Consider the following 26,020-nt stretch of genomic DNA (forward strand, 5'->3'; position numbering starts at 1 on the left):
TTTCTAGCAAAGATTATCTGTGCATGTGGTTTTTTGTGTTTATCTACTGCAGATAAGTGTACTTAAAGTGTTGATATATGGGATGCTTGTGGTAATGTTATCTCTTGAACAACAAAAAAGGGATGGGTGAGGAGGGGACAAACTTATAAACTGGTAGACAGAGATATATTCCTTGGCAACCAAATACAAAATAGTAGCTTTGTGGCCTTTTGGGCTTGCCAAACTTAATCGGTTCTGCAAAGTTGTGTTTAGAGAAGAAAACATGTTTAGAAAAATGTGAGCTCCATAGTGAAAGAAAATCAACAAAATTACAGAAAAGCTATTGAAACCCATGCTCTGTAGTATTTAGATGCCTTGATCATGGGATCATGGGTGACTGATGTTTTTAACACAACCAGACATGTCTTTCCCCTGCTGTGCTCCTTCCTCAAAACTGAGCTGCTGTGACTTACTTCACTATATGAAAGCCCTTCAGCTAGATAATTGCAAATGGCTTATATATGTCTCCAGTTTAAATTATACCTAAAACCTTTTTTTTTTTTTAATTTCTTAGATAGTTTTTTTATCCTATCTACTGCTTGCTCCAGCAAGATGTGAAGCCAAAATGTTCTGTTCTATTAACACACTAGGACAGAAGAAATCCAGTTGCTTCAGCTGGAGTTAAATTACAAGAAAAAGAGATTGGATTGAGGGCAATATGTCCAAGTAAATCTATGTGCAACTACACCCATTGGAGCTTCAGCTTTTTTCTTGATGATAGACTACAGAGTTGTCCAGTGGAGACTGATAGCTTTAAGACAGCCTGTTGTTAGGGAGAATAAATGAGTTTAGCCAACAGAAAGTTCTTTGAGGGGCTCCAGAGGCATGGCCTGCTTTTTATTTTAGGTGGTTATTTTGTGGCAGGAAAATTAAGGAAAGCAATTCCATTTTTTCATGCTATAAAACTGCAAGAAAGTTTCATTCCTGAACGTACGAAGCACTTCTCTTTCTTCTAAATGGGATTATACTGTCTTATATTGAATAGCCATGTGCTTCTATAAAACATTCCTGCTAGTCCGAATAAAATCTCATTCCTGGTGCTTACATATTTTTGTTATCCAAAGGAGTTTCTGACTAAGTCATAAAGAGAAGGTTGTCTATGTGCCTTTGTAGGCAAGTTTTGATGTCCCTCAGTTCTCCCATAGATCTATTTCCAGGCTCCTTAGGTTTGATGTTTTGTCGAAAGGTCTTGCGCTTATACATATGTGATCATACACAAATTAGAGTTGGTTGGAAATTTTGGTAAAGGAACAATTTTTCTGTTGAAAATACCAATATGTTAAAATTAGAAAGTAGTCTGGGAATGTGTTGGTTTCAGCAGAACTGGAGAAGGAGATCAGACAGGTTTTAATGGAAGCTTGCCTAGCTTTGGACTCTACTAACAGGCAGCCTGCCTGGCAGGGAGTTTGGGCATATCTGACTTTCTGTTTTGCCTCAGAATAAAATATTTTCAGGGATTTGAAGCTTTCAACCAAAGGAAAATTCCACCTATAACATGGGTATACTGAAGGTAACTGTTTTCAGATTTTTCTTCAGCTCATTCTAGGTTGCATCCAGAAATGCCCGATAGCCCAATTGCATGTAACATGAAGTTGTCCAGCTGGCTCCAATCAGAAGTAACTAGCTAATAATTCTACAACATCTAGAAAATTTAAAGAGTAATTTACAAACACACGCTACTATTCTGTATTTTTCTTGAGACCTTTCACCTGCATATGTATAAATTATCATAAGCCAGTTTGAATCAATAGCTAATACCAATGCTGTTCAAATCACAGCATGAGCACACATCATACAAAAAGATCTCCCACTTCAAACTAGCTTTCTGAATCAACTGCCCAAAGATAGGTTTGGATTTTTTTTTTTAAAAAAAAACATTCACAGCTCCTATTGAGCTCCTATATGAGCACTTCACATTTTCAAAGCATTTAACAGCCTAACGTATTTGCTGCTCTTTAAAGAGCACTAAGATTTCGATTTTGCCTTTTCTCCAAGTTTAGCTAGTCCAGAACCGACAAATTACATTCATGCATCCATTACAATTGCCAGAAGCACTGATCTTACAGAAACCTTTTTTCAGTGCCCTGCCATTCCTAGGATTTAAGCTTCCCGATTCAACTGAGTGCCTATATCTTCCACTAACATCTATGCTGCTATGTTTGGTTTTTTTGCTCGTAATCTCCATATGCCTTGTTACCAGAACATCTGGATGTCCTCCCCTTCCCTGGTCACAGGAATCAAGCTTCCATTTTGATTCTGTATCACTAAGACTTTCTAGAAGAGACTTAATCAGTTCTTTAAACATTGACAGAAACAGTTCATCATCGTGACTTCATGACCAGTGTTCATGATTCTGAGGCATTTATCATCAACCTTGAAGGTGAGACAAAAAGATCAGTAGGCTTCGGCATGTGATCTATGACACATCTCCACAGGGACAGGAAATTACTACTACCATTTATAAAGTAACACCAACCTCTTTGTAGTACTCACATTAATTAATGTTTCTTAGGTTCAGTATCAAAAAAAGGAAAGAATAAATGCATATAATGATGCTTTGCAAATACATCCAGTAATACGTTAATACCAGCTTGATTATCATGAAGACATCTGAAACACTTTTCCTCTTGAATTTGATACCATGTGGAGTCCACAAGTTAATGAGCAATTGTAATGTTAACATCAAGGAATATCTTTTTACTTTGCTGGTTTCTGTAAGAACAGAGCGTTTTTCCACAAAAGCGTAACCAAATTCCATCAATAGCACCACATCAACGCCACACTACAGTATTTGTTTTCACTATAGAAACAAATGGTTTCACTATAGAAACAACATTAGCCTGTGGGGATGTTAATGCATATTCATTGCACAGTCTATTACAAAATTGAGCTTCTAGAATAAGATGGATTGAATTTCTTACATAAATGATGGAAAAAGTCATCAATAATTTCAAAAAATGAAAATAAAACTTACGTAGCCTGTGGCTTTGTGCCCTGTGGTTAGGTTATTCTGTGCCTAAAGCAAAGTACGCTCAGATCAAAGCTCTTCCTTAGGAACTTTCGTAACATCTCTCTCCTGAAAAGACTCTTTGGTGCCAAACAATCTAATTGAGCTCAAAGTGAAATGTTTTCATCTTTGGGGTTATTCATTTCTCTCTCCTCTACCCAAATGCTTATTTTAACAAAATGTGAATAAACTTAATCTCTCTGACATGTCTCATCCTCTGTCAATATTAGTTGAAACTTGCCAACTGGCTCAAAAGTTTTTGGTAAGGCACTTTCAGACAGACGCACTCAGACAGTGTGGTTGCATAAACCTCATTTCCTTAGGAAAAGAGGCTAGAAATTTGTAACTGTCCCCATGTATTTTTAGAACAGCCCAATCTTGGGACTTTACCAAATCCTAAAGATAATTCTGTTTAATATTAGTGCACCTCCATTAGCAACTTAAGGCATTCCACCATATCATCCAGTTGAACATGCAACCCTAACCAGTAAGAAGAACATTCCACTTTAATAAAATTAATAGTTCTTGAGTTTCTGCCCTTTAACACTGCTCATCTTTTGGTATATTAAGTTTATCATCATGGACAAGACATCAGCTTAGTACCTCTCTGTAGCTAGTATATAGACAAAAAGCAGCCCCTGTTGATCTAAATTGGAAAACTTGTCAGTTCAACTTCTGTATAAAATGTCCAAATAAGTAACTGTTATGCTTGCAAGAAACACCCTGAACCCAATAATAATAATAATAAAAAGCCCTAACTTACCCTTAGGAAAGCACATCATGTCCAGACCAAGCTTTGACATCAAGGTCAAAACCAGAATCTCAAAAGCAGTCATATGCTTATAATTACTCTGAACTTTAGTTGCTGCTCACGTTGGTCATATTATAATCACATCATTGGAAAAAGCAAAATATCTGCTTGCATTCTAGAGATAATTGTGGGAAGGACAGAAATGGGAATTTGACGGTCCCTTTGAGATAAACAGTTATAAATAATGAGCTATAGGCTCCATTTACAGATAAAAACAGAAGCAGGAGAACACTATGCTAACTTACTTGCTATATGTATTTAGTTTCACTAACTGAAAGCTGCTACACTCGAAGAACTAAAAGATATGCAGGCAAGTGCCCCACAGTCATTAAAAGGAACCACTAGACCCTTGTATTTTTGCCTTTTAATGTTCTTTACATCAGCAGCAGTTGTACGCCAAACAAAAATGGAATATCAGCCAGAATGGTGGCTCTTAACTTCTTCAATTGCATTAACAGAACACGACTACAGCATTTCTACTTGAAGTTGAGGGAAGTAAAAAAATTGAGACAGCAAAGTTTGAAGAGAACCAATAATAAAAGAAAATTGCAATTTTTAATTTGTCCCAATAATCTGAACTCTCTTCTTTTTGTATTACTCATGGTGACACAGCCTTCGGTACATAGAATCTTTTCTAAAGGAAAAAACTCTTAGCTGGCCAGCCACCATTTTCCAAACATGTTCTTGATCTTCTTTACTTTCCTTCCAAAGTTGTAAGTTAGCAACATTCTTGATACTGTTCACATTTTTTTTTAAGGAGCATGCACTTTTAAATTACTCAATAGTAATTCCTTAGATGAGTTCCTTTCAACAAGCTGCCAGGAACAAGTATGTATGTGTGCACGTGTGCCTCTCTATGAAGAAGCCGTGGGAGTCAGTATGAAGGAGAAGAGGTGTAACATGTTTTCATATGCAACTGAGCCAACACCACAGTTCTCTGGTGGCAAAAAGGAGAGCTCTCCCTCATCCCATTCCAGTCTTGGCCAACTGGTTAGTACTTGTTCCAGCACCATCAGACCATTTACTGACATGCTGTAACTCCTTAAGGTATCAAAAGCTACTCACTTTCTCGCTGGGCTAGATTTCTGCCATTACAGTGAGTTGACTTAGCTTAGGAGGGCTACAGCGAGTGCCAGAAGCAGCAGACATTATGCAGGAGAAATGTGTGGCCAGGAGAGAAGAAGGGAAGGTGAGAGAGGGAACCTTACCCTTTTGGTATTGGTAAACTATTATGTCAGCTCTTGTAAAACCATACTGTAGGGAGGACATTCTCCTTACCTTTCCCATGCAGTCAACAGAGAGGCAGACAGCATCCCCTAGGAATGATTCAGAGCAATAACCGTTATTCTCTCTGAGTCACCATTTGGAGGAGTTGTTTCCCCATAAATCATAAGGGAGCCTGGAGAGCAGACTTTGTTGCTAGGCAAACTCTGCATTTGTGAAATGTTTTGCAGTCAAACCAGGTGGTCTGCAGTACTTGCCAGATGATTTGCAGTGTTACTTTGCAATTATTCCATACAATTTTACATTAAATTTAACAGGTGATTATGATCCACTACGAGCACTAAGAGAACAATAGTGGACAGCACTTCAAGATGCTGACTGTGTATTACTAATCTGACAGAAGACCATCCACTTTTTCCTGCTGGGCTAGGATTCTGCTGGCTTAATACGTTGAACTGGCTCAGTGATCCAAGAATATCCAAGGACTAGAGCTGGCAGGAGCAAGCTGCATGGATAAGGCGGATAAGGGGAACAGAACTGGAGGTGGTCTGCTAGCAATGGGCTGTTAGATCGGCTCACCCCATCCCATGGGAAGTTATGGGATATAAAGATTGGTCTAACTTTTAAATGAGAACAAGGTCTAATACTCATTTAACAAGTGGCCAAAACAGCACAAAGTAACCTGGAACAGCTGCAAGTTCTCACTTAAACTTTCGCAGTGTTACACGACAAGAAAGTGGCAAGCCTGAGAACACAATCTAAGAGTCCCTCTCATGGGCCTCCCTCTTGCCTTAGACTTGCCTCCCTTTTCAACCAGCCTGTGGTTTCTCTACTGACTGCCAGCAAACCTTCCAGCTGTGCTAACTCCAGCAGTGATGCTGACATCCGTTCACTAAGAACTGGACTGAGACCAACAGCTCCTTTTGTATCTCCCCACAGTCATTACTTCTTCTTCGCTATTGTCTTGGATGAGATTCAAACCAGTTGCCTACGGGTGAAAGGTTCCTTCTCCCGTCATGAATTCCACGGTCCCTCTTTCCCCTAGCTTCCAGCTGTCATCTCCTACCTCTTCTTCCTCCCAGTGGCGCTCTCTGATCTTCTTGACCATTTTCAGCTGTCCCGCAGTTCCAGCTCCTTGTGCCTATCCAGCCGTCTGATCTCCAAAAGCTGCTAGACCTTGTTTCTTTGTCCTTCCTGCTTAAGTCGGCTTCTCTTTGTTCTCAAGCTAGCCTGCTCTTGTATTGCTTTTCCTCCAGTTTCAGTATCACTGGCACCAGCCTCAGTTTCTATGATAATCCAATCCAGCCTTCTGTCTCTTGGTCCCAGGTTCTCCTCTGTCCCTGTTTCACCAGACTCAGGGCAGCATTTGTTCTACTTCCGCACTTCTTAGTCTAAGCGCTACCCACTCAGGTTCCCTCAAGCTTCTGGCTTTTAACTAAAAAATTCAGCTACCCAGCCAACAGCAGCTGAAAAGACCAAAATTAGAAGTTGCTGGATGTTCCAGAGAAATGGAAAAGATAGGACAAGAAGGTTGGACTGCAGTGAGTAAAAACAACAGGGTGTATCTGAGGGGAAAAGGTACTATGGATCCACCTTGCTTGCTGAGATATATGGCCAGTTAGCCTCAGTGCAAACTCAAATTGTTTTTTTGCTGGGACCTGAGCCGGTGCAGTTGTGCAGCACAGGGCTCCGCTGTGATGTAGACACAGCCTCAGGCTGACACAAGGTGGCCTCTATCACTCACATTCAGAACAAATTAACATATGACAGCAGTTACCTCTTCTCCCTGAACACAAGTGAAACCATACTGCTCTCCTATTATCAGTCACCACTTGCGCGTGTGAGTGCACATGGGTGCACATACAGTGATCCTCTCCTCTCAATAGGCTTGAGTTGCACCTTCCTGCTTCTGGTTCTGCGCCTCTACGAATGTGGCAGAAAAGCCAGACCATCTCCATCCTTTGCCTATGGCAAAGGTGGCCTGCAAAGACTTGGCAGTGTGACATTCCCCGCCAAAATCCCATTCTAGCACTTTAGGCACAGATATTGGATTCTGTTTTTGGTTTATGATCATTGCTACCTCGTGTCTAAACGGGGGTCAATAACCTTTTTATCAGGAAAACTAACTGGCTTCACTCCTCCCCACTCAGTTCACATGTATGTGAACACAGTATTTTAGCCAAACGAACGCAATATTCTAGACTATAATTGAGCCATTCCAGTTGTAATTAAATACATATATGCTTCAGAAATGTAAACTCATCACATGCATAAGGCTCCACTTACAACTAAATGACTTAAATGTGTGGATTTGCCAAGTAACTTCATTACTGTACATAACTCATCACCAATACATATTGTACTACTCATTCAAAAGATAAAATATGAGGATTATACCCTAATATCTTGACATGTGGGTGTGATTTAAACAAGTGCATAGCTGAGTTTAGAAATCAAATTCAAGCCAGGCACACACTTCTCTTTCCGGACTGAGGACCATATGGCAAACAGCTGGACTCTAACATGTATTGATACCCAATACCTTGAGGCTCTTACAGAGCCACAAGAACTGGTTGGTTAGGATCAATGTATTGCTATTGCATGTCAGAGCTGTTTCTCAAGCCCTCACCTCTTTCTAACTTGTCCTCTACCCTGTTCTTGGGGATTTCAGGAGTTAAGTATTTCACAGAAATTCCAGTAAAGCTGAAAATTACCTAAGTGAGAAGGTTTTCAGAAATGGGAGGGGGAATTCTCAAGCAAACCCACTCACCCCTTCAAACATTTTGTTTTGAAACCATGATTTTAGCCTGGAATAGCTCCACTAAAATAACACTAATTCCAGATTTAATTAAGCAAAAATAATTCCCTTTTCTAACACACATTATAAAGTTCCTTGTTTACTCCCTTAAAAGAAACTTGAAGTATCAGGCACGCTACAGATGTTACATGAGACAAGATTATCTTGGTAATTGCAGAATGCAAGGGGAAGGTTCCCTCCTGGAGCACTTGCTGTTCCCTCGCCTTGCCTGCTTTCTGGAAAGTTAGGTTCTTTCTACCAGAACTGGCTCCAGATCAGAACAGACTCCAGTCCCTCTTGCATAAAACTTCCCACAAGTTTGTACATGAGTTATGCGGTCTTTGTGGCATATGAAGGACGAAAGGACAATGAAGGGACGCTGCACATCCAGCTCCCCCAGGCTACATAAATATCAGCTACATACTTGGAAGACTGGATTTGTTATGAAAATAGTTATCATCGTCATCAGATCAACGCTACATAAATTATCCCAAAACCACAGATACAACATGAGAAACTTTTTTTTTAAATAAATTACAGCTTGTTCTCATTATAAAATCAATTATATTTTAGATTAGCACTTCATTGCTTTAACAATGTTTAACTTTAATGATACTTAATGTTGTATAGTGTGTTCTTTCCAAAACAGAAACTTGTTATATAAATGAACACACGTAGTTATATATACTTAGGAAAAAAGCTGGCCAAAAACTATGTTTAAAGATTTTGCTTTCAAGCAATCTCAAAGGAAAAGCTTTCAAAAAGAGGTCAATTTACTTATTTGTTCATTTAAGTTAGGAACCCTTTTACTGTTAAAAAAAGAAGAGTTTTCTGTTAGTAATACCAATATTTTCTCCAATTTTCTAGTATGGCAGGGGTGTGTGTGTATATATATACAGAATTTTTTTTTTTTTTTAATTTAAATGCTCATTGCAGAATATAAGTACCCGTTAAAGGTCAACCTTAGTCTGAGATAAAAGCAACACAGATGATGAAACAAATGCATTTTAGCAAGATTGGTAAGACCTAACCTCAAATAGGCTTAAATCATGACTATTCACATATTTAAATCTATACAAATTACATCTGTTTAAGCCTTTAGAATTATTATATAACATAAGCATAGGCCCTATCCTTTTACTTGCCAAAATTTCAGGAATCAAAAAATCCTTTTAAAAAATCCATATATGATTTTGAGGGATGAAAGGAAACAAATATTAATAAGACCATCTATTTTATGCCAGATAGAAGCATTATGATTCATTCTTGTAATTATCGTATCTTTCTCTGTGCAGTTCCTGACTGCAGTAACTGATAATAGTTTTTCCAAAACACAGGCAGGCCATAGAAAATTTCATCTGAGACAAACAGAATAATTTCAAAACTCTGCATTTCTTCAGGACATATGCTAATTTTATAATAAAAGCAAGGACTTTTGGCTCTGTTTGCATTCACTATAGCCAGTAAAACTTCCTCTTGCCTCAGTGAGAGCACAATTGGACCCTTTCTACAGTTAAGATGACAAATTATCATTCTTTTAAGCAGCATTCAAAATAGTAATTGAGATCCTGCTAAACTTGACAGATACCATAAGCAGCTCAAAGAAAACAGTAGCAGCTATATTAATATATTAACCACTGTTTTACAAGGGTAAGTGGAAGCCTTAATCTCCTCCTTGCATGTAATACAGACATGGCATAATGAAAAACTTTTTGCTAAATTTGTACTCATGTTCACAACTGTAAATTTATTCAAATTAGTAATGTTTGATTATATGTTTGTCCAAGAAATTACTTGTTTTAGCACTTCAGCATGAGCAAAATGGAGTTACAAAAATGTGACGTATCTGGTCACAGCTGAACCTTCCACATCTCATGCTAAAAACTGTAGTGTCTGAAGCTGGAACAATGTAAAGCAGCTAAGGCAGCAAAAAAACCTGCCATGAGCATATAGGACTTCCCGTCAGAAATATCAAATACACAGTGTGTATCTTTGAAGACAAATATCAAGTGAAGAATAAAAAGCCCTCCTCTGGAAATGTTAATGGATATAGAGGCTGATCTTTTGAGAAACTGGCTTCTCCACTGCTTTCAATGGGATCACTCATGCAACAGGTTTTCAGCCCGGGAGCTCAAATACTATGATTTCTGGCTGATTAAGAGGACAGTTTCAGATTTTTCTTACATCAGAGATTATGTGACAATGTAGGTACTTACACAGTAAAATGATAGATAAAACACTTCCATCCACTGGGCCTCTCCAGGAAGTTGTAGACGTCTCCCTGTGTGCTAGTTTTAGTTAAATAATGGCTATGGAAACACTTTGTTGTACAGGCCCTGCGGACTTCACTTTCTGTCAAGGCTGCAGCCTTTGTGCCTTCCTCAGGGCTACGGGGTGCCCCGGATCCATTATTCACCAGGGTTTCTGGATCCAGCGCCACCCAAGAATACTGCATATTGCTTAGGTTCCCCCTGACTTCCAGCAACGCTGCAGATTTCCTATTTCCATTCAGACTGCTAAGCTGGGAAGCGGAGCCTTGAACTTGTCCACAGCAGTTATCCATCGGGTGCCCAACAGTTTCTCCGCTATCACAGGACATTCGGTAACAACGCACAAGTATTACTAACCCTGATCAATATTTAAAATCATAAAGAAGGTATTGTATGTCCTCCCTGCCCAGGGTGTTCTCCAGCAGCTGATAAGATGACTTTCTGCTGTTATCACGGAGCTTCTCTGTGACACAAGTGTGAGCTGTCAGCCTGTCACCTGCTGTCACTCACAGCCTCTGAAATTAAATCAGAAAAATACATTAGACAATGATACATGCTAGACACCAGAAGTAACAGGAGGCTGAGAAAGGGAAGAGGTTAAGACTTCTGGAGGAAGAAAGAAAATTATGATTCAAAGTTACCTTTGTTAAGAAGGAAACCTAAAACTATTTAAATAGTGCGACACCAGTACAGCAGCAGAGTTGTCTTGAGAGCTGATCCTATGATATTATTTTAAGCTGAGCAGTTCTTGAAGTGTCCAGATTAGAGGTGGAACTGTGAAAACTTCCTGGAAGTTATAAACTTGCTGTTGCCTGAAACACACTAGATTGAGGTTTTGAACTTCAACACCTACACCTCAAGAGATCATATCTAGAGTGTCAATGTTACAGAAAGATTTTAAGACTTGAATAAGTTATTTCAGTCACCTCATCGGATCTGATCTTGCAGTCCATGGTACTCAGGAACAATTTTTCTCAAGTGTAAAAAGGAGGATGCCATTAATGGTAACTGTCACTGGGCGGCTAATATTGTTACAAGAGAGAAGATCAAAGACTCCTAACCTGATTATTTTCTTCAAGCCATTTAATGTTTGCTGCTAACTTTGCTACTCTCAGGCAAGTACCTACAGAAAATAGAACAGAAAATAAGCTCTTATACACCGATATCTATTTCATGGGGCAGACTTAAATTGCTGCTAATACACAGATACTTAGCAGCAATATTAATCATTTTGTGAGACTGAGAGCAGCTGTCTTTCTGGTGTCATTTTTTGTACTGCCTCATTTCTTCCACACTACCATGAAAAGCTTCCTTATTTAAAATGCTTAGTTAAAATGAAAATATGAGAATATTAAAAGTATCATGAGAGGTGACTTTAACTTCAAAGCACTGCTGATGTTAATGTCAAATTATGTCTGTGATGTCATATTGTAATGTACTGTGTTATCTGCAATATAACTCCCACATGCCTAAGAGTTGCAGCTGACCGCTCCTCTATCAGAAGAGACTCACACCCACATTTTGAGTTATTTTAGCCTCAACAGAATAGAGTAATTTAGAGAGAGAGAATTTCAACCTTTACCCTCTCTTTCTAAATAAAGCTTATTTTTTGGTGTTGCTTAAAGATCCTCATGTGTGGCAGATGAACTACCATTGTAGCACATCTGAACAGAGTCCTCTATGTTATTCCACAAAATATTTACATGGAGTAGTGGACTTCTTACAATGTGCTCATTTCTTAACACTGGTCATGGTAAGGTGGACTGATGCATTTCTACATTAGTCCTATAGCAGATAGAGAAATATTTCCTTTCCCTCATCAGTTCTCTTAACACTGAAATGCTGTAGGGACCAAACAATAAAGTTAAAGCAAAGCCCTTCATCCAAGCCAATCTACAAGAACATAAGAAACACCTATCAGAAGTATACTCCCTCCGTATCATTCATTTTAGGGTGCCGAGGCTACCTAGACAAGTGCTTGTAGCAAAGGTTGGCCACCCAGCAGTTGCAAAGAAAGCTACCTGAAACACATTTGCTAACCTGCTTAATCAAAACAGGGGATCCCACTCAGTCAGACATAAAGCACAGAAAAACCTGAAACCAGCTGGCAAACAGTACCTGCTTTCTCTTGTCGCATGTCCTTCTGCTCCTTCTCTTCCCTGCTCCCTCAGCCCCGCACAGCAGGCTCCCTGGATAGGTGCAGGGAAAGGAGCTGCTGCCTGACTCTGCCCCCAACTTATCAAGTCCCACCCTGAGTAAGGCAGGGTCCCTCCCTTTTATCTGCCTTATATGGCTGCCCTGGCGAAAGGCAGAGAAAGAACTGGGGAAGGGTTTTCAGAGAGCAGTCACTTGTGCTTCTTCCTGTTGTCAAAACCAGCAACCACAAGCAACAGCTTAATTTGGCTAAGGATTGTCCTCTTTTCCCTCCCAGTCCTTTTCTTATCTGCATACACTTAATTGCAATGGGCTAAGAGTGGCATTTCCTCACTTCACATCTTTTAAAAATTTGAATGAGGTGTTGTTTGTAGCTAGCTGGAGGCTGTGCAGCAGCCTTTCATATTGAGTAAGTCTAAACAGGCAGCTTCAGTTGTTTGTTTTTTTCCATCGAAGTTTTGGCAAAACCAAAACCAGCACTTCATTATGTTACATTAAGTAATGGAAAATCAGAGTTCTTTATTGTTGTTGCCTTTCTGAACTACTGCTCTTTTTTTTTTTTTTTTTTACTGATTTGGGGAGGAAGAGAATCCCAAACATAACCATTCCAGCATCAAATTCCTCATTTTATTGTTGAACTTTCTAATCAGGAAGGAGAAAGTGACTACTACTATTTCTCCCTTTTTCTTCCTTTTCTAACAGAAAATAGACTATTGTCTAAAATGCCAGCATTCTGAACATGAGTTGTTTCCCACTTTTCCACAGTCATGTGGCTGAGAATGAAACAGAGGTAACCGTTTCACCTTTTGTTCTGGCAGTGGGGTAATGTTGCCATTTTACATGGTCTTCAACTTTTATCACAATTGTTCATGGGACTGAGACCTCTCATTCATTGGAAAGATTATCACAGAAAGTTACCTTCTTAGTTTCCCAGTTATATTTCCATAACACTGAAAAAAAAAAAACATTCTTAGTTCCTTTATTTTTCTGATAAATATAGTCTGATCAGTCTTACATTTTTAATTCTTTAAAAATCAGCCCCTCCAGAACGTTTTCCTTGAATGTTGTGTGACTCTTTGTTTATGCTGTACACAGAACTGGATACAATATTCCAGATAGTGCTGTAGGTGAACCATTGAGAAGGAATAATACCTGGCTGGAGCCATACAACTCCTTCTCCAGGATTTTGCTCATGCTTCTTCCTTGAAATGCCTTCTGCATCAATTAACACCTTCTCTGCTGTATTAACTTTTCCAGACAGTAATTTCCTACATGCAAAAATTGTTGTCTGTTCTCACCTCTGATCTCTCCTGAATATAATTGTTCAAGCTCTAAATAACTAGCTGAAGTATGAAGGAAAAAAGCATTTCCAAAAAAAATTTAACAATAATTATCTTGGATATTTTAAGGCTTAAAATCAGTTTACTTTGAGGGAAAAGTAGTACCCAGCTTTATTGCAAACATAGAAATGCAACATAATAGCAGCAGGTCTGAAACCACTGCAGAAATAGAACCCATAGCATATGACTCCTATTTCTTGATCAAGGAAAAGATAATGATTTAGTGTTAAGATTTTATTAGACTGAATTGTGGAAGACATGAACTCATTCCTTCACAGCCCCCCAAACGTAGTATATCACATCTTTGGGTCTAACCCTCAAAAGGCAGTTATTCACCTAACTACTTTATGACTTATGTGAAATGGAAATGCACGATTTCAGGAAAGTCTAACTGCTGAAGTTTTCACTGGTAAAATTATATATGCATATAACGCCCTGCAACTGCATATATACAAAAGTGTGGCTTTTATGACTAGGCTCACTTCTCATCTCATGTTTAATCCTGATGTGCCTGATGCAGCCCACATGCTCAGAGCGTATCTACCCCACACTGACAGCACTGTATTTAGCACTAGGCACAGCAAGCATGATAATTTATAACCAAAAGGCCAAGACGGGGAGGCACAGGGAAATGTCTGGTTTTGAGATGCAGATTTGAACCCTTTCTGACAAGGAGACACTTCTCAGGAGACTACTCTAAAAGCAGCACCAGACCCATTTTCCATTGATAGCACCATCATTGTCTCCTCCAGGGGTTGTATTTTGGATGAAAAGCATTAATCAGTCATGCAAGAAACATAAAGGAATAATACGGAACCCACATGCTAGAAGATTTTGGATGGTAAATAATAGATGAGACTTGAGAAACATTCCTGCGCTCCTCTGTTCATTTCAAATTCCATTTTCAGGACCTAAGTTTTCTGCATGTAGTGCTCTTAAACATCCGCTTTGGGTTTGTGAATTCCAATTCCAGGACCGTGTGCCTAAAAGTTAGACCCTGCTGAGTGCCATGTACTATTCTGGCTTAGCTAGAGAATCTTTTTTTAGCAATAATCATGCTGGAGCACAAATCCACCATGCTGTGTGGCTTGAACTGGTTGTGCCCAGTCTGCCTGTAAGGGGCAAAATGCCAATGCCTGCTTTCTGCTCGAGTTTCCCAGCCTGGTGAGCCAATGGTCTGACAAGGGACTGTAAACCAAAGCTTACTGTGGATAATTAGGGATCTTAGAACAGGGTATGGGCCTGAGCCCCAAATTCACACTAACAGTACTCTCTTCACTTCTTATTTTTGAGCTGCAGACTGAAGATGTGGTAATACCTTTATTGCAAATATGTTATAGTTCAGTTGTCTGTAGAGCATTGCAATTCATGTAATGTGCACCATGAATATTATTATTCTTCTTCGCGAGGACATGTTGAAGATAAATTAAGATTATCAGGATTTGTGTACTATGATATTGGATAGCAGATTGTGACACTGGGCTTCCACTCACTCCCAAAAGCTTGACACGTAAAATATACTGTAGCGTTTTATTACATGGGGAATGAGCTGAAGTGCTAATTGCCATTTATGAATGTAGGCACTGATCCATTATTTTAGTATAGACATAGATATTTAATATAGAGATTTAATATAGATAGTGTATAATGTCGATTGCTTGACCCAGAGTAGCATCTAACAATTCTCTAAATCTCTCGATTCCATGATGGAACTGCTGTAGGAAATTAAGATTGATTCCTTCAGTCATGCAGATTTTTTATCTCTATTCAAACTGAAAATAAAATGTGTTACCGGACAGAAAATGCAATTTCTTCAAGAAATGTCTGAAATTAGTAACAACTGTGATGTGAAGAAAATGTCAGTCTCCTATAAATTAAGCTAGTTCTTATACTTTAAAACATGGTTGTTATGCTGACTAATTAAACAAATTCTATCCACCTGGTGGAAATATTAATTAATTCATATGATCATTATAGGGGAAACTAGTAGCAACTTCCAAATCAGTTTGTCTGTTCCCACCAAACCCATCCTTTTTGTTTTTTGAAATTTCATCAAAATTGCAAACATACAGACTGAAATTTTCTTTTGGAAGTCTCTGTCTAATTCTGGGTTTGACCAGAATTTTGGTTTGGTTAAAAAGCTGTTCAGCAACCTTTGACCATAAAGACAGGAAAAAATAGCTACCTCTTTTAAAATAAAAAACACTGGCAACAGACATATAGCAATCCCAAACTGAAACCAACTGTATGATATTTCACCTTTTGCTTATTCTGTTTCTTCCATCTTTTCTGTTACCCCAACCATCCACCGTATCCAGGCAAACTCTGCTGTTTCATGCAATGAAAAGGGAAGAAGTGCTGGTTGCAGTGGCAGGTACAATAATGCTATTAAATATTCCATGCCAAAACAAGAGTCTGGGCAACGTGGCGAAGATGTAACCCAAAGGGAAGGGTGAGAAGGATATCAATGTAAAGTATCTGTGGATGAAAAGAGTGTCTTCATTTGAAGGATGCAGTTTTCAGTCTGGAAATAGTACGAGCACTGTATACACCCAATGGTATTGCTCACAACTGCAGTTCCTGTGGCTGTCCTCAGCTTCTAGGAACGACAAGAGGGGGAGAGTGCAGCGGCTTGTATATTGAAAGCCACGCTGTGATTTATTCAGCACCCTGGAGAGTGCAAAGAGATCCCGCCCCGCGAGCCCCCACCTCCCCTCCCCAGCCCCTGCACGCTCTTATTATTACATATAACCTCCAGCAATTAACTAAGAGGGAACCTTAATCTTGCTAAACACCCACAGAAATGCACAAAGCATTTGATGTGCAGAAGAGCTCCCAGATCACGCTCCCCACAAGCGAGCAAGGTGCATGTAGGAGGTTTTCTTCAGTTAGTCCTGGTAAAAGAAGGGAATTCTTGTTTTCAGAATGGTTCTTCAGATTAGGTTGCTTGGGAAACTGGGCCAGCATCTGGACTAACACTTCTGAGCTCCCGTCCATATTTCTATTTACTCTCAAAACAGTGATTTACATCATGAAAGAGCTATGGGCTAGTGTGTCCTTATACAAGGTGAGTGCATCTGCGGGATGTTGAATGTCACTATGGGAAGCATCTCTGATGCAAAGAAATGTGCGTGTGAATGGGGTACCCAGACAGCCTGGGACAGCACAGGTAGCAGCACTGTGAGTAAAGAAGAACAATGCTCCCAAATGTTGACCCTGTAAAATGCTTAAATGTTTTGTGTGATTCATTATTTCAAAATATGGCACCCTTTACGAATATTAAAAACTGAAATGGAAATTCTGAAAACTTGTTCTTTAAATTGGTGCTGTCTGCTGGTCATTCAGGGCTATGTGTGAAATCACCACTTTGTCAGAGAGGTCAGGCAGAAAACGGACATGAGCCATTCTGATCAGGGGAGACCCCCACACACCTCTTCAGGCAGTATAGACAGTCTGCTCCCTGCCCCCCACAATTGGCCACAACAGGGAACTGCCTGTTCCGCTTAGCTTTCAACCAGATTGAGTAACAATAAATCCATTCAAAGGCCAGCTGGGGCACCTATGATAGCAGTGCACGATGCCTTACAAGGTCTCTGTCCAGGAAGAACAGATACAAACAGTTAAGCTTTTCACTCACCGAGATGAAACCCAGGAAGAAAATGTCACCTGCCTCCCTTTGGACCAGTATTATGAACAACTTGTCTTTTAAGGGAACATTTCCAAAGCAGACTTAAAAGCTTTAGAGGTCATTGGTTATATCCTTACATTATGAAAATATGAGAAGAGTGAATGCCTCCTAAGGGTATATATTTTACCTCTTTATCTTGCCAAATTTATAATTGCTATATGGTTCAACATGAGGAGAGACGAGCAACAGGAAGAATTATTTTTATTCATTGTTAACCCTTTGCTTTTGTGCAATATCTCTTGTATGTCGCCAGATAAGTAAAACATCTATTTCTAAGACAACACTGTCCTTATTTCACAAAAGACCTTAGTTATTAATTACCTTAAAGACCTTAGATATCAATTACTCTTAGACCAGCATATTATTTCTAGGCAAGATTTCATATCCCTTATACTTGAAAAAAGGAGCGTGATGGTAGCAATGAATCTATCCGTCCATTTGTTCTCAGACAAAACATCAGAATTTTCAAAATCTTTATATCTGAGTTTTTCTCTCATTTTTATAAGTTCTGCTTGGTCAACAGCAGTTGAATGCTCATCTCTTAATAAATGCACACATCATTTTTTTCTACTTCACTTTCAGCAAGGATGCCCTGTGTTCAGCTTATCTTTTTTTTATTTTTTGTGTGAAAAATCTCAGATAAGGAAATTACTTTTGTGGCTTAACTATCATTCCATAGCCTTTCAGGATGAATTTCACTTTTCCATGAAGAATATATATTCTGTGCCTCGTAGCTTGGTATCCTGTTGCTACTTGTGTTGTCTCCCACTACAAGGAGCGGGGAGATAAACGCTGGAGAATCAGGGGAAAGAGTTAACAAAGGAGTATGTTTTCCTCTGTAGGAAGGAACTGTGAAAAATATTCAGTTCCATGACTTCTGCACCATAGTTCAGCCAAGTTTCAAGTGCACTAATTTCTATTAGACAGATGCTGTGCCAATGCCATTGTGGGCTCTATGTGCTATGGAAGCGTACCTCACTCTCATTTGCACAGAGCAGTGACCTGTTTGGTTAATAGTTGTATGGTAAAGACAATGTTGGGCCCAGCAAAATGAGATCTGATATTCAAGAGTGCGAGAGATCCACAGCAGAAAGGAAATAACTCTGCGATGTCATGGCTTCAGGCATCACTGTTCTTGACCTCATTGGGCACAGCAATAATCATGCACTGTGATGAAACAAATGTGACAAAGTGTGCAACCTTGCTAATTATACTGTCATTTCAGTAGGCTTTTGGAAAGAAGGGAATTGTTAAATTTAAATATTGAGAATAAGGAGAAGTTTTTATCATGAGAGTGCATTTTCTAACTTGGCATCATAGGCCAATTAAGAAAATTTTGTTTATTGAAAGCCAGCATCATAGGGTCCTGATCCTGTTTGCCATTTTAGGCACTGTTGTAAATCAAGCAATAATTATAATGCACTCCATGAGAGTTATTTTTTCCAGTGCTGAAGCCAAATTCTGGTGATCTCATGTTATTCTACCTGGACAATAGAGAACAGCTTGGTGTGCAGTTTAAGGTGTGCTTGGTCTTTAAGTTTAGTGCTCTTTACTAGGTCAGCAGAATTCTTAAACTAATTATAATTATAGTATATCTTCATAGAAACCCATAGTATTTTTAATACCTGGATAAATGAGAATAAAAACACTAAATAAATTGCATGAACTAAAATAAACTGCTACCACGTAGGGCAAAGTATCTGTTAATATGCTTATGTTGCAATAAAGGAAGACAAAATTACTGCTTGAAATATCGTACCTATTCTAATTGATGAAGAGGTATCAGATAGCAGTCATGGAGAGCCTTCAAATAAGAAGAGACAATATAAATTCTTGTACACAACCTCAACTGTTACTTGATTCCTACCTTCAATTATGTTAAGTGTCCTAGCATTGTTTTATTGGGTTTGTTTAAATCATCAGTGATGCATTGGAGGAGAAGGATACTGTTATTGGTACTGAGGTTGTAACAGAACAGCATTAAAAGGGGATGCTTATTACAAGTATATTTGAAAAGATTGATCAAAATATAACTATTGCTTCAGAGAAACTTTTTGCATAGGAGCTGTGTCTTATAACTGAAGAGAGAGTTTGGAAAAATGACAATGATCCTTTAAGGATAAGTGCAGTTGTACATTTTTACATTTACATGTATGAGTTTAAAAAGTCAATTATGACATTCTGTTAATTTTAGTTAAAAATTTCCATAGAGCTTTTTTCTCTAGGCTCTTTTACACAACCTTTAATTGATTAGCAAGGCCCCAGTAATCTTCTTAAGGAAACTGCAGTGTAAATTAGCAATGTGATCATTACAGCTGATATTAAAGAGAAGTAAGCTAGACTTAAAGTTCTTAATGTAACAGGTCCACGTTTCTGTACTAATCTGGAGTCTGAGGCAGTAATTCTTCTGAAACGATACACCTCATTCCAAAAACACAGAATATCCTCAGCGAGAAATCTCCTATTTCTCACTTCCATCTCCTGTAATTTTTTTAAGACAAGTGTCTATTACTCTGTTTGGTAGTTCTAAATCCTCTACTGCTTCTAGAGTATGTAACATGCAGTGCACATGTGCAACATGGCCAGAAAGTCAGGCTTCAGTATTCATAATCTATTCTGCATACATTTGAAGGGCACGATCGCAGAGAGGCTGGCCAAGTGCCTTCCTCCTGTGTTCCAAGCAATCAGATTCTCCCAGGTGGACTGGCAGAAGGGGATGTAGCTACCTGGTAATTACCAGGCCACCGCTCTGTGCACTCAATCTTACCCAGAGGTGGGATTCAATCACAGAAGCAAATTCTCTCTTCCACCAATAATTTTTTTCTCATTGAAAGATCAATGTGAAATTGAATCTGACTGGGAAAATTAAAGAGGAACTATAATTTTAGCTACAATTGACAAGATGACAGAGCCCTTGTAAATGCTGACTTTTTCACTAAAAAGATGGGAAATCAGAAAAATGGAAAGAGGAAGAAAAATCCTAACATAATCTATGATTAAACTATATACAGTGAACACACATTTATGTCACATCTCCAATACCCTTCTGCTCATCTGAGTTTCTAAATAACATGTCTGTTCTTCTTTCCCATATACCATTTTTATGCAAAACCATAGTTTCGAATAAAAATGAAGTGGCTTCAGTTGTACTGTAGCTTTTCAAAATATGTGTGCATCTCAAAATATGGGAAGAACACTTGTATGCTAAAGTATAAAAAGAACGTATCCTGAGGTAAATTTGTAAGGCCAGTCTATAGGTCTGTTGATTTAAAGTTAATATACTTGTAAGTGGAACACTATAGCAGTATTGTTATGAGTATCTGTTTAATCTTAACTAGTTTCTCTGTGATAGAATTAAGCTATTGCTCATGAAAAAGCCATTCAGATGAAGTGTTTAATTATAAAAATACAGATTACACTATTTTTTTTTTAAGATTTCTGGAAAAGCTTGCTAGGATGAAAAAAGATTAAATAAAAGAATGACCGGAGACATGTATTAATTGAACAGTAACATCTGCCAAAAATAGAGTTATAAGTAGCAGCTATAATAAATGGAAACAAAGTATTTTATCTGTGTAGCAATTTTTAATAACTAGTGATGGTGCATGAAAAAGTGAAAAATACTCTATCGGTATTGCATTCATGATTTTGTCTCATAATCACTTATAGGAAAACTACATCTTTATTACCTGCATCTATTTCTCCTTTTTTTCTTTCACTTTTCAATTTTAAAAATAACATGACTTTCTCAAGTATTATGGGGCTAATAATGATGAGAAAAATGGACTTATGTCCTCACAGAGAAATAAGCAAATAGAGCAGAGGAAATACTGAAGAAATAAAATATCTTGTCATGCAAACACGAAATAATTCAAATCTGGGAAAGAATAAGAAATATGTTATTTTAAACAGTTTTCTTTGCACCTGTGCTGGCAGGGGTTTTTCTTCTGCTTTTCGTTTATAAGAAATCAGCTCTGGCTGTGTGAACTGGATTTTTTTAAGTTATACATTTGTTGGAGAAGCCAGACAAGACGGAATGGAGAAAGAGTCCTGGTGGAAGATACTGAGCAAACCTCGGTGGCTGCAGAGATCATTCTCATTTTAGTGCATTTCCCAGCCTATTCATATAATTTTCTATTACTGTAGCATCAGCAGTTTTCACAGTATCACTAATACAAACAAGTGATAACACATGGTGATGAATCACCTGAATATGATGAGTTCACCAAAGACACTCTGGATGTGTGGCACTGAAGTCCAGTCTTGTCTACCTTTTGGAAGTCTGGGACTGTGTTTAGGTTGGCTGAGTCAAAGAAATCTAAACAAAGAAATCTGTGATAACACACAATTTGATCTGGTTAAAAGCTGTGGAAAAGAGGCTGCCTCCACAGTAAGTGTTCTGGAGGAAGTTGTGGTTCTTGAGAGCTGTTTATTCTAGCAACTAGAACACCCCATAAATGTTTCTTTAAAAAACCCTTCTGAAGTAGACAATTTGATGTTCACTTTCTTGAGTAAAATCTAACATGAGCAGCAGTGTGTTGAACATGGACCATTCTACTGAAAGCTAGTGTTTAAACAATAATTGTGACTAACTGTATTCTTTTTAGGAAAAGCATGAAAAATTTGAAGAGGATTTTAAAATAAATTAATAACTTTTGATACTGCAACCCAACACGTGGAAGTGACCCATACTGAAGTCATGAAACAGGAACTCCTAGCTAACACATAACACCTGCAGCTGGATCTTGTTCTGTTACCGGCACTACATGCTTTCAATAACAAAAGATCTCTTCTTATGTTACCCTAATGTGGAAAATAAGATAAAATTCAGAGTGTCTTCTAAGTAAGAACATTCTAGTGAGAATATACAGCAGGACATCAGAAGGTCAGTAAGACTGCCTAGGTCATCGCTTAGTATTTGTGGAATTCACTAAATATATTAAGCATTAATATACAAAGATTTATCAAACTTTCTGTATTAACACCATTCTCCACTTCATGTTCATGTGCATGAACTGACTTGCAAGGTTTCTGTCACGAGGATATAGATAAGAGCGTAGGTCTGCGTAAACATAGAGTGTTTCTCTCAATCTTGACAATGACATCACTGTGAAGGCAATAGGGTGTGCTTGACAAATATTCTGAAAATGAAGATGCAATAACATTTTTTTTTAATTGGCAGAGCAGTTATTATTTATAAGACATATTTCTGAACATGATATTCAGTGCAACTTTATATATCCCATATATACAGCATGAAGAATATATACTCTCTGTCTCCAGAGGTGTGTCTGGACATCTTACTACTAGTAACATTCAATTTTGTATTTCAGGATAGATTCATAGAATCATAGAATACAATCATAGAATAGTTCGGGTTAGAAGGGACCTTTAAAGGTCATCTAGTCCAAACCCCCTGCTGTGGGCACGGACATCCTCAACTGGATCAGGTTGCTCAGAGCCCTGACCAACCTGACCTGACCTTGAATGTTTCCAGCGATGGGGCATCTATCACCTCTCTGGGCAACCTCTGCCAGTGTTTCACCACCCTCATTGTAAAAAATTTCTTCCCTGTATCTAGTCTAAATCTACCCTCTTTTAGTTTAAAACCATTCCCCCTTGTCCTGTCGCAACAGGCCCTGCTAAAAAGTGTGTCCCTATCTTTCTTATAAGCCCCCTTTAAGTACTGAAAGGCTGCAATAAGGTCTCCCTGAAGCCTTCTCTTCTCCAGGCTGAACAACCCCAACTCTCTCAGCCTTTCTTCATAGGAGAGGTGTTCCATCCCTCTGATCATCTTTGTGGCCCTCCTCTGGACCAACAGGTCCATGTCTTTCCCGTTCTGAGGGCTCCAGAGCTGGACGCAGTACTCCAGGTGGGGTCTCATGAGAGCAGAGTAGAGGGGCAGAATCACCTCCCTCGACCTGCTGGCCACGCTTCTTTTGATGCAGCCCAGGGTACGGTTGGCCTTCTGGGCTGCGAGCGCACATTGCTGGCTCACGTCCAGCTTTTCACCCACCAGTACCCCAAATCTTTCTCAGCAGGGCTGCTCTCAATCCCTTCATCCCCCAGCCTCTATTGATACCAGCGATTGCCCTGACCCAGGTGCAGGACCCTGCACTTGGCCTCGTTGAACCTCATGAGGTTCAACCTCTTCGGGCACTCAAGTCCAAATCCTCCCTTGGATGCCTAGCTCTCTTTGATCTCTGGACATTTTAGCTTCAGAATTAACTTCCTGAGGATTTAAAGATTTATAGAATTCAATTAATTAATCTTAGTTTGGAACGATTATCAAACACTGCTATTAAGAATTTCAACACATCTTCTTTTGTCCTTTATTCCACCTGCTGTTAACAATGGGATGGATATTGCATAATTCAGAATTTTTAAAATTAACAAAAATCATGTGGAAAGTCTGTAACTTAAAGGTATACATTGTAATTAGCATTAGCAATTAAGCACTATCCATCACTCTTAAGAGCGCATTCTAACAAACAATTGTGTTGAAGTGGACTAAGTCATTGTGAAATGCTATGTTAATAATGAAAAGGTAAACTACATTATGAGTATGTTGTAATTTGAGGCAAACAGATTAAAGCCAGGGACTGTGTCTATGGCCAGGGACACAAGTATCTTGCTACAAAGAAACCTAACAGATCTGCGTTAACAATTTCTGAGCAGCAGTAAAAAGCTGAGATTTAAGAAAAGCAGCACTGCCTAGTCCAGACCTACACACACGACAGCATGATAATTTTATTTCCATATGCCAGGAACCCATTCGCGTTTTGTTGAAGAAATCCACGGAGCTTCGCTTTCAGGGGTGGCTGAAAAAGCCTGTCCCTGTTTTGGAGATACAAACAGCACGTGGTGACTGAGAAGTTATATTTTTACTTTGTGACAGGAAGAAACTGACTTCGGAAAAAAGCCACCAGCAGAAATCCCCATCCCATCCCACCCCACCCCACCCCACCCCACCCCACCCCACCCCACCCCACCTCTCCGGCCCCGGCCAGGCCCGGGGGCCGGCTGCGCTCCCAAGGCCCCCGTAGGAGTTCCAGAGGGTAAGACGGCGGAAGCACGACGCAGGAGCAAGGCACTTTCTGCGCACGATCCTACACCACCCTCCGACCCCCTCCCAGGGGCAGTAACATCACTGCCGGGGTTTTGTCCCGCCCCGGACGCCTCAGTCGGCTCCGCACCTCCCCTCGCCGGCCGCAGCGCTCCCCGCTCCCCTCCCGGTTGTGGGCGGGGCACCGCGGCTATTCGCCTTTCCAACTGGCTTGGCCGAGTCGGCTTCCGTCCTGCCGGGAGATTGGTTGAGGGGGGAGGCTGCGCGCGGTAGGCCTGGAAAATGGCGGCCGTCAGTGGAGCGGCGCTGGTCGGTGCGGGTTCCTGGGCCGTGCTCTCCCGGTGCTGCGGGAGGGTCGTGGTGGCGCGTCTCGTCGGGGGCGCGGCTTACTCCTCCGTGCCTGCGGTGAACAGCAGGGAAGGCCAGCAGAGAGAAGGTAAGAGCGGCCCGGCCCGCGCTGCGGTGGTGCCGGGGGCAGGCGTGCAGCCGTCTGGGGGCGGGAGCTCGGGCTGCGCCTGGCTCCGGGCTGGGGTGGCCTGGGAGCGGCGGGGAGCTCGGGCCCGTGTCCCTCCTCCCTTCCCGGCTTCAGGCGCCTCTGAAAAAGATGTTTTGTTTTGCAGCTGTTTGCTGGAGAGCTGCTGGTAAAAATAATTAAAAAAAAAAATCTTTACGGTGTAGGATACAGATTTTAGCAGCGTAAATACTGTGAATAGTCTGAAGAGAGAAGTGAGCCAATCGGTGTTTGCTATACAGATTTTCAGCTCAGGATTACAGTGGTACAGTGGACTTGCAGTGCATTGCCTGGTTTTAGGTATTCCAAATGAAAATTTCATTGTTTCCCAAGGGATGTGTACTCTTGTTAAACATTTGATGTTGTGCCTGGCCTCAAGCTGAGCTGTTCTGGCTGTTCCGAGTGCAAATAGAAACTGTTGGTCAGGGTTATACCAACATTTTTCTGAAGGCTGGGTGGGTATTTGTCATCTACAGATTCAAGAGCAGGCTAGGTTGCTGAAAGGGCCTTTAAGTGATGTGTGATATTGCAGCCAATGGCAGGAGTAAAAGGTGTCCTGACCTGAAATTGTAGATGATTGTAACATCTATGTAATAAGAAAATTAGAAGTTTTAAGAAGATTGGTATGAATGAAGTGTGTCTGTTTGTGAAAGCACCACAAAAATGTCAGATTAAGGGATAAAAGAAAGCTGTGTATTAGCTGTTGCAACGCCCCATATGTATTCTTCAGTTTAAGTTTTTATATAGCAAGAAGAGGAAGAACAGAATTGGATCCATAAAATACTTAGATAAGGAAAACAAGAGAGCTGTGAAATTCACAAGTTTTTCCAAGGCTTATGTGGAGTAGGGTTTTAAGACAAATGAATGAGGCAAATAGAACCCAAACATCCACTCCTAAATCCCATTCAATGTTTTTTGCTAAATATGTACTGTATGGTGATGTGGCAACAATTAAAAAAGAAACAAACAAACCCCAAGCTCAAACAGGACTCTTGAAAATAAATGTCATCAGATTCACCTTCATTTGTCTGACTATTATAAAGGCCACGTTGTTTTGGTGGTGTTTTTTGGAACAGGGGGTTGAAAGTGATTAAATTAGAGTTTGAGGAGGGG

General features: G+C 39.7%; 2 protein-coding genes across 3 annotated transcripts in view; one reads left to right on the forward strand and one right to left on the reverse strand.

The window, feature by feature from the left end:
* LOC142087860 (potassium voltage-gated channel subfamily KQT member 1-like) overlaps positions 1-12,359 on the reverse strand; it is a 511,647-nt gene extending 499,288 nt beyond the window's left edge. Inside the window, exons 1-2 of the mRNA XM_075162580.1 lie at positions 12,267-12,359; positions 10,095-10,663 (exon numbers count right to left, since the gene is read on the reverse strand). Coding sequence (XP_075018681.1) covers positions 10,095-10,477 — 383 coding nt within the window. The 5' untranslated portion in view covers positions 10,478-10,663; positions 12,267-12,359. The remainder of the gene's footprint in view (positions 1-10,094; positions 10,664-12,266) is intronic.
* Positions 12,360-24,537: 12,178 nt separating this feature from the next.
* Positions 24,538-26,020, forward strand: part of MRPS35 (mitochondrial ribosomal protein S35) — a 29,446-nt gene continuing 27,963 nt past the window's right edge. For both annotated transcript variants that reach the window (XM_075162651.1, XM_075162642.1), the window contains exon 1: positions 24,538-24,832. In XM_075162651.1, the coding sequence (XP_075018752.1) occupies positions 24,679-24,832 (154 nt within the window). In that variant the 5' untranslated portion in view covers positions 24,538-24,678. The remainder of the gene's footprint in view (positions 24,833-26,020) is intronic.

This window comes from Calonectris borealis, chromosome 1 (assembly GCF_964195595.1).
Source record: "Calonectris borealis chromosome 1, bCalBor7.hap1.2, whole genome shotgun sequence".
NCBI classification, from domain to species: Eukaryota; Metazoa; Chordata; class Aves; order Procellariiformes; family Procellariidae; genus Calonectris; species Calonectris borealis.